The 9,453-nt window shown below is 46.0% G+C and overlaps 1 protein-coding gene across 2 annotated transcripts in view; it reads right to left on the reverse strand.

Moving 5' to 3' along the window:
* LMO4 (LIM domain only 4) overlaps positions 1-7,943 on the reverse strand; it is a 15,907-nt gene extending 7,964 nt beyond the window's left edge. Inside the window, exons 1-2 of one of the 2 annotated variants that reach the window (XM_058176882.1) lie at positions 7,143-7,943; positions 4,211-4,449 (exon numbers count right to left, since the gene is read on the reverse strand). In XM_058176882.1, coding sequence (XP_058032865.1) covers positions 4,211-4,446 — 236 coding nt within the window. In that variant the 5' untranslated portion in view covers positions 4,447-4,449; positions 7,143-7,943. Of the gene's footprint in view, positions 1-4,210; positions 4,450-6,737; positions 6,917-7,142 lie in introns of those variants that run through there. The other variant, XM_058176883.1, reaches the window with a different exon arrangement.
* Between the last annotated feature and the right edge of the window lie 1,510 nt (positions 7,944-9,453).

Genomic DNA, 9,453 nt, shown 5'->3' on the forward strand with positions numbered 1-9,453 from the left:
GGAAGCTATCAGTCTCAGAATGGACTTTAATGGCCTCTTTTTTCCCCTTTAACTCCAGCAATGGGGGAGAGATACCCCAGGTCAGGCTAATTAAAGCCAGGGGACTTTTTAATTGCAATGACAGAAGTGGTTTCAGTTTCCCCTCTTTGGGTCCCGGAGTCTAAGGAGGTTGTTAATATTTCAACGTTTGGAGAACAAAATCAATCACCAACATTGCAAAGTTGCATATATGGATGAAAGAATTCCACAAAAGAACAGCCACCTCAGCATTAACCGCCCTCTCTTCACAACCGCCATCCACACGGGTACTGGGACTTTTAAAGCAGGGCAGGTAGGAATGGAGCGCAAACGAGTGGGTAAGATCAAGGAGCTTCTTCTAGCTCAGGTGCTCAAAAAGGTAGCCATGTACTTTTCCAAGTACATTACAAAAACTAACACAAAAAAATGAGAAACGTAGAATAAAAGCATCCCTGCACTGATAGCTCATGACCTCTTTTGTCCCTTGCCCAGAAAGGAGCAGCAGGACAACTACTCCCAAAAGTTCTCCTCAGAAAGACATAGCCAGAGCCATGGATCCAAGGCATTGGCTTTCCAGCTGCATCCAAATTCTGCCCTCCATGTATTGTATGGAACAAAGGTTACCTAGAAAATGATGCCTGGAGCCAAACTGATTAAAGGTACTTCAGCATAACTATAGTCCCAGCACATTAAAAAGCACCAAAGGCTACAGATACCAAAAAGGGGGAGGAAGGAGGATGTGCAAGTACTGCATTGAGTGAGGGGGGGGGAATAGAGAAGAAAAAAAAATCAGCCAAATTACGCTTGGTTAATTCAGAGTAACAGATCTGCCCCCAAGTGAATTGGAGGCCTTGAATTAATTCTGTTATGACAAATCAAGATAAACGTTCCCCCTAAATTGCATGCGATTTAATTAATTTTTGAGATCCTGGATTTTTTTTTCCAAGCTAATAGTTCACATGCTCCTGTGCTGTCATTGTGCTTGAGTGGGCAGACTTCAAAGTGATATTAAATAACCAACTATTAGATTTACCTAGCACGTCCTATTGGAAAAATGCCATTTAATTACCTAGCCTGTTCAATTAAAGGGACAGCATTCCCTGAATATAGCAGCTTGCTGTTGATTACCAGAAAAATGAACTGGCTGCCTGGCGGCTCCCTTGCTTTTCTTCCCCTCCTCAAATAGCTCATACTGCGGACAACCACGTGAATGGCAATGAGCAGTGAGGAGAAAATAGAGTATCATTTGCCTGCTGAAATAGGGATCGAGTGCCTGCCCTGGCATGTCAAATACTCCATGGGCCTTAGCAGGGTTAGATAGATGGGAGAAGCTGAATAGTCCATTCCCTCCAAGGACAAGACTATTTGATCTGAACCTTAATTAAAGCAAAACAATAAAAGAAGGGGGAAACCAGGCACCCTTTTCCAACTTCACCCCTCCCCAGCAACAGATTCCAAACAGGACGTATTAAACTATATTACGGAACCGTGAATGTAGAGATGGCTGCTGAAGCACTAGCCCTTTAAGAAAAGTCTATTTCGCTTCCCCACCATCAGACTTTTCAAATCCACCCTAGCCAATTCTCTTCTCTTGCTCTCTCCAAGGCCAATTTTGTTAATTAAATGTTTTGTTTGCGACACCACTCTCATTCATTTCGGACACGTCATTCCAGGCAGATCTAAGCCAGGGATGAGATCTCATTAGATAAAACCTATCAGAACTAAAAGAAAATGGAGGAGACACTAATTAAAGCTCTTAATTGTGCAGATTCACTGCCACACTGCTGCTGCTGCTTTATCTAAAATCTCATGACTGGGAGGGCTGCCCATTACCGCCTCCTATCCAGTCCCCCCCCCCCAAATAGAGTACTATGGTTGCAAGTTAAGGAGCCAGGGAAAAAAAAGTCAACGGACTTCCATCCCTTTACACATGCACACATGCATCCTTAAGCTGTTTTGAGCCCCGTTTTGAAAAACTACAGTTCAAAGTCACTGTAAAAGCCCCTTGATTAAAAAAAAAGGAGGGGGGGAGGCAAATCTACTCCTATCACAGTCTTAAAGCAGTCACAGGCTTTCATTTCAGAACTGAATAATCAATTCTCCTCTCAGCTTTATAATGAAAGCATCCTACTGTAACTCTAATTAAAATCATAGTTGGAATTTCTGCACATAGCCCTTATGACAGAAGAGGACTTTGGAGGACTGTTCTTCTAGTACCTCTTGTTAGCCCTTCCCCTATAAAAACCATACCCACCAGATCGAATGCTGATGAAATAGTTTCATCCTATTTCTTGACAGACTAGGATTTTCACTTACTTGTTTTGGATGCCAATGGAAAATCTGGTCTTTTGTATATATCTTAGATCAGTAGTCTTTTGTCTATGGAACAGATTTCCAGAAGCACAGCACATACTTGATGCATTAAAATGTCCTGATCTTCATTTTACCTGGCAAACTACTTGGTTCCATAGAAAAGTCAGGTTGATGGAATAAAACCAGTTCAAATTTCAGATGATAAAGAGCACTGTTTTAACAACCCGAAACCACACCTGCAATATCTTTTGGCCAGATTAAAAAAAAACCAAAAACCTGAAGGACAGATTCCAATAAGCTGGTCTGAACTTGCCTTAGGGATACAGTAGGGAACTTCTCTTTTTAATTAGTAGTGATCATAAGAGGTTTGTTTGATGGTTTTAGTAGAAAGAGACGAAATCTGTACTGTTCATTGAATTTGAACAGTAGTGTCAATTTTTCCACTTCAAACAAACCTCTTTCTCTAAACGTTCTGCTCTATTTAATTAGAATTATGTCTCGCTTATGTAGTTGCTTCAGACAAGGATCAAGAATACATCTGTGCAAGCTTGCACAAACTTGCGCTTTACCATTTATTCTAAAAATCTAGATGCTTAGCAAAATTCATATTGGAAGCCGCCTAAAATCTTTTAATGACTTATTTTCCCCTGCATTCTATTTAACTGGCTGAAAGTGCCCTCGGGGGAAAAAAAAGGATAAACAATAAATTATAAGCAAGCAAAAATCTCTCTGGTGCATTATACTCAGATATCACTTATAGGAGAGCCAAAATTCAGCACAGTACTACAACTTGTAGTACTACAGTACTACAGCCCAATGGAAATTCCACCAGTAAAGCGTTTAAAATATTAATAGCCAAACACTACTCCTGAGGCAGGAGTATAAGGGAAATATTCAACCATGAACCTGGTTCTTTCACCCTTAAGACACTTTTGTAAATACAATCTATAAAGTCCAAAAATAAAGACAACTGAGACAATACCCCATACGCTTTCTTTCTTTCTTTCTTTCTTTTTTTACATTTTTTCCATGCCAAAATGAGGGGGAATGTTAGAGAGAGAGAAAAAGAGAGAGAGAGAGAAAAGGAGGCTGTTTAATTACTGGCTGCTGAACTAGATCACCCCCTCAAAGCATTCATGTGCATCAAGTCTATCAAGCCATTTACTCAAATTAAATGTGTAATCCTTCAAAATGCCTCCTTTCAAATTAGTTTGAAAGAGCTCAAGTTCACCTGAAAAGATCCAAATAGGTACCTGACCTCTTAAAATTCTTTGTTAATTGCATCAAAAAGTAGTTTGCATTAGGAAAAACAAAACTGATGTTGAAAAAGTGAGGCGAGTGCTTTTTTGTAACTACAGATATTTAACTGTTTATTCATCTACATCCAGTATTCCTGAGCTACTGAAAAATAAGCCCTCCAGCAATATGAACATAAACATTACTAATGGGCTACAATGTTGGGTGTGTATCACCACATCAACAGCTGATCAACACTTTTACAGCACATATTTTAAAAAAAACCATCTTTTTAAACACCTTTTATTGAAAATACCACAGCGAACCATTACTTTATCCATTCACAGTCCCAGCTAGCTCTTATCCCTTTTTTTTTAAGGTGGCAAAGAAACCCAATTCTACTTGCACAAGATATGTTTTAGCAGCTAACTGTGAGCTGGAATTCTTAAAAATTCAGGAACACCTCAAAAGTTAATTTATTCACATCTCCCTCAACTTTTCTATTGTTTTCCGGGAAAAGACATGCCCTTACAAAATCAGGCTTCTAGTTATAGAACTGCTACCTACACACAGATGGGGTTATTTCTAGCTCAAACTTTCTTTTGTATCTGCGCATCTTCTTCTTTCCCTCTGCCCAGCTCACCTGATATAGTCATTTCTGCACAGGATCATGCCACTCTTCGTGTAACAAGATGTACCGATTTCTCCCAGCTGGGCTTGGCAACAGGAACACTTCAGGCACCGACTGTGCCAATAGCTATCCATGGCATAGAGCAAGAAGCGATCAGCAATCTTTCCCCCGCAGCCTGCACATCTTTTCCATGAGAGGGAGCCACTGGTGACAGGGGGCGGTTGCGAGCTGCTGCCTGGGTTCACCATGGTCTGGATAGGGAAAAAAAAAAGGAAGGAGGGAAGGAAAGGAAGGGAGGAAGGAAGGAAGGGAGGGAGAGAAGAGCGGGTTAATTTTCAGGCAAACAATTCAGGAAAACACCCGTGCAATTTGCTTGCTTAATGCAGCACTTCCTAGGGGGAGAAGGGAGAGAGGACACAAAGATGGGGAACAGCAACTTGTTTACTTTTCCAAGTCTTTGTTCTGGGTTAATTAGCCACGTCCCTTCCAAGTTGGCTAGTGGTGCCCAGTGACAGTTTTAGCTCGCAATGGTCCTGTCAAACTTAGAGTGACCTCCGCTTTGTTTGTTGCCAAGAAAGTACACACACCTGGAGTCGCACAGTCTACTTGGCCCTCCCAGATATAAATGGTTGGGGCCTACACCACTAAAACTAGAAGGGCAGAAAAACCAGTTAGAAGAGCACGAATTACAATTCTTGCAAAGCATGGCTGTAGTACTTCTCATGTTGAGAAGAGTTCAGGAAATTGTTTAGTTCTAGGTAGGAAAGTAATCTTTTGAAAAAATCTAGAAAGTTGTGAAACTGGTTTTTCAAGGTCTCCTTTTTCTTGCCATTGTTATCTTCAGGGGCTCCCAACCATGATTGTCCTAATGTATTTGTTCTAAAAAAGATCAAATGCAGTGGAGCCCCACCTCCTGAAAAAAAAAAAATGGATCACTAAACTTTAAGAAGCCTGTTAACTTCCTATACAAAAACAATCTACCTTTGTTTTGCTAATCTGCCCTTGATCAGCAATTTAAATGCTAAACGCTTTGTTGCCCTAAAAAAGAAAAAAACTTTTTGTGGTAATAGCAGAGGTATAGATTATTCAAGTATGCCCCACTAGGAAACAGCTAAGCATAGCTGTTTATAAAATTGCTGTTTTTGTTTAAAGATTGTGTACACACACTCACACAGAAATGTGTTTGTTGCTTTCTAATAAACACTTCTAAAAGCAGGGCAATGGAGAGATTAATAATAGAACCAATTCATAAAGCTTATTCCAAACAGATTAATTTGCTCCAGTAGCCAAAATAGGAGTGCCCCTTCTGTCATTTCTGTAATAAAATATCAAGTTATTTACTGCCAATTTAACAGCCCATTTTGCCTTTGTTCTTCCTAAGCTGTACTTGCTCAACCTAAGGCATCTATTTATTTAATAAGACTCCCCTCCCCAAGGGAAAAAGAGTGCAAACTTTCTTGCCACTTGCCTAACTTCACTACAACAGCAGCTTCAGGTACCTTAAAATAGACCATTAAAAAAAGAATAAAACAAACAGGATTTCCTTCAAAATAACTCCTGATCATGTGTTTCAGATGACCACACAATAAACCAGACTGAGAACTGCACCAATTAAGACTGTAACTAAAAACCCCAAGACTTGGGAAAGAGAACCACTCTAAAAGCCATTAGCATTGCATTTCTCTGAATGCACCATATACCTTTATGTAAATTGATTTCTGATGCATTTAACTCACGGAATGGCCTTTTGTTACTACTTCCAGCAATATGAATCTGCATTTCTTACTTTTATTTAAAACAAACAGATTTCAAATTATATAAACCCCATGGAGATTGTCTGTTTAGGCAGACAAACAGAAACCCCACCAATTTGCTCTCACACACACGCACCCCGCCAATCTGCTTTGAAAGGTAAATATTATATATAAAGGAAACGTTACAGGGACAGAAGCGTCCAGTAACCCCATTAAGCTTAAAGCTCTTAAGGACAGGCAATACCTTAATGCTGATTAAATCTAAAAGAGGCCAAATCAGGAGGACTGACCAGAAAGTGACTCTCTGATAACTAAGGACAGGTCCTCCTCAAGTTTCATTTGGAATTGGAGGGGTGACAGAGAAAGAGAAGAAAAGCTTTTAAGTTAAATAGGCTTACTCTGGTAATTACACAGCTAAGCAATTTAGGTCCCGGAACAGAGGCAATGAAACAAAAAAAAAGGGGGGGGGGAAGAGAGAGAGAAAGAGAGAGAGCTGGCAGCTAGAGGCAAAACACACCCTCCCTCTTTTTAACAACGTCTCTGGTGATTTTAATGGAGACCGAGGGAGGAACGAACGTAGAAGCTTTGCAATTTGTTGTGCAAAAAAAACCAAAAAAAACCCCGGAGATGCTTAATTCACGGCTTTGGTTTTAATTAGGTTGATTCATCAAGATTTCTCGCTAACAAAAAAGGAGGGAGAGGAAGAAAGAGGGATAACACACACACACACCCAGCTCACTTCAGAGTCTCCCCCAACCTCCCCCCCCCCGCAACCCCAGCCAGACCTGCCACTGTTTCAAAATAACATTTGACTACAAAGAAAGTGGGTAACGATCCTCCTCCCAGCTTCTCCGGGACTCGCAGGCGGATTCGGGCAAAGGGGAAGCGTTGCGCGCTCGGGGCAAGGCGCTTTTTTTTTTTTCCTCCCCTCCCTTCCCCCGCGACGCCGCCGCTGGGCAGCCCCGGCCACAGCTCCGCTCGCAAGGCAAGCAGCCCTCGGCGGGTCCCGAGCAGAGAAGGCTGGCGCGATGACTTCCAGTTCCGGATCGGGATGGGGAAGGGAGGAGACGAAGCGGGGGGGGGTGGGGAGGGAAGGGAAGGGGCCCGATTGGGAACCGGTCCAAATTAACAGCCCGGCTCCAAAAAAAAAAAAAAAAGAGGCGCCCCCCCTCTTACCCCCCCAGTCTTACCTGTTTTCCCTCTATGGTGCAAGAGGCCGTGGATAACGTGGCGGAGGCGTCAGGAGAGCGCTCGGGAGACTGAAAGGCTTTCTCGCCCGAGGAAGGAGGGGGGATCTGTCGCCGCTTCTTCGGAAAAGCCACCCCCGAAAGCTTGTGCTGGGCGAGATTCTCAAGCCCGGGAGAATCTCCGGCCCCACGGCTAGGAGAAGCAGCAGCAGCAGCACCAGCAGGGAGAGCGGGGTTGCGGGGGAGGGAGAAGGGGGCAAATGTCCGGGGAAAGGCTTGCTTAACAGCCCTGCCTCCTCCTCCTTCTTCTTCTTCCTTTTCCTTCGAGCGCCGAGGCTTCCCCTCGAAGGGAGCCGCAACCGAGAGCTTCTTCGCGGCTGCCGAAAGCGAGCGCGGGCGCCTTCGCCGCCGCCGCCTGCTGCTGCTGCAATCGCTGGGTTAAGTTTTGGCAGAGGTTGGCCGCACTTCGGAGCGCGCGCGCGCCCGCTCTCTCTTCCCCCACGGCCCCTTTTCCGCCGCCGACACCTCTTCCTCCTCCAGCCCTGCGAGAGCTCCGGCGGCTTTGCCCGAAAAGCGGCTCTTCGATGCCCACCAACTAAGGTCCTGGGGGAGCGGAGGAAAGGAGACGGAGAACGGAGCGCAGAGAGAGCAGGGACAACCGCCGCGGCTGCTGTTGCCGCGGCTGCTTCTCTTCCTCCTGTGCTGCTGCTGCTCCGCCGAGCGGGAGCCGCGGAGGTGGCGGCGGCGGCAACGACGGCGGCGGCAGGACGTGCAAAGGAGGCCCCTCTCGCTAGCGCCCTCGCAGCTTCTCTGCGCCGCTCTTGCCCATGTGTTACTGACAGAGCAAAATCCCAACTGCTCGCGGCTCGGCCCCTCGCGTCACGGCGCCTCGCCCAATCCTCCCGCAGCTTGTTCAGGCGGAATAATAAAACCTGCCAATCGCGAAGAAGACAAAGGAATGAAGGGGAAGGGAGAGGTAGGTGGGGTGGGGAGGGGATGGAGGAGGCGCGCGGATGAGGGGGGTTGGGGGGGGGGGCGAAACGCAGGGAAGGCGGAGAGGAGACGGGGCTTCGTTAACTCAGCTCCGAAACAAGCTGAGCCGCGACAGAAGCCTGGACGGGCTGGAGGAGGAGGGTGGCGGCGCCGCTGCCCGGTCCGCTCTATCCCGTTTTTCTCTTCCTTGGGACCGGAGAACCTTCTCCGCCCCTCTGATTAGTGCGCCGGAGGGCGAGGGCTGCGCGGTCCTCCCATCGGGGTCTACACACACACACACACACACACACACACACCACTCCGGGTGTGGTCCCGTGCCGCCCCTCGCTCACTTGTATTCGCTTAAGGTCACCAAAAGTCCCCGGTTGGTTTGTTTCCTCCTAGGATCCCATATAGCGGGACTTGGGCAGGAACGTCTCACTTCAGGGGAAACACAACTTGAGACTCGCCACAAACGTAGACTTCGCAATATGGGGAGCTCACACTGCAACACAAACCGCCTTAAAAGTCGGCTCGGTGGCGGGGGATGGTGGGGGGGGGGAAGCGGTGCGATGTTCCCATTACAGCCCCTGGGGGGTGGGGGGGGGTTTCTCCGTTTTGCGCAGCTCGACGTGAGGAAACGGTCCCCCTTTTGGACTTCTTGTGAACGGGCCAATACAGGGGAATAAGAGCGCGAAGCCGCTTTTGGCGTCCAACGCCGCGACTTGTGGAAACGCGCGGTTCGCGAAATGGGCCTGGTTTTTTTTTGGTTTTGGTTTTTTTTTGTCCCTCAAAAACGTGCGTGGCGCTGTTGCGGTGTGTGTCGTGGGAAGGTTTTTTTTTTTTTACAGGTGAGGTGCGAGGAAGCTCTTGGCATGGCAACAGGGCAGGATAGCGCCCGTGCGCCGAATCAAAAAGCGCGTTTCCAGCCCCCCTTTTTTTTCTTTCGTGACTCTGCCGCGAACCGGAATATGGGAGCGTCGTTGCACACAGGGGTGCGGGGAGCACTTCTTTTTTTGGTGCTTGGCTCCGTGAGTCTTCGATTTCACAGAGAGGTCGCTCCATGGGAACAGGAGACTTGGCTGGCCCCAAAGAAGCCTCTTTAGAGATTTATGGAGATTCTTAGTCACCCAGGCCATGACTGTCCCAAAGGTACTTTTTCAGGAGGCAATTGAAGAAGCTTCTTGGATGAGAAGCGAAAAGTCTTCAAAGAAAAAAAACAAAAACAAAGTCCAGTTGCCTCCTGAAAAAAGTACCTTTGTGATTCTTTAGAGATTGTTTCCATTCTTTTCTCTCCGCCTGTTTCTCTGAGTCACAGCAAAAGTGGGACCGCTCCCCTCCG

This window comes from Ahaetulla prasina, chromosome 3 (genome assembly GCF_028640845.1).
Source record: "Ahaetulla prasina isolate Xishuangbanna chromosome 3, ASM2864084v1, whole genome shotgun sequence".
NCBI classification, from domain to species: Eukaryota; Metazoa; Chordata; class Lepidosauria; order Squamata; family Colubridae; genus Ahaetulla; species Ahaetulla prasina.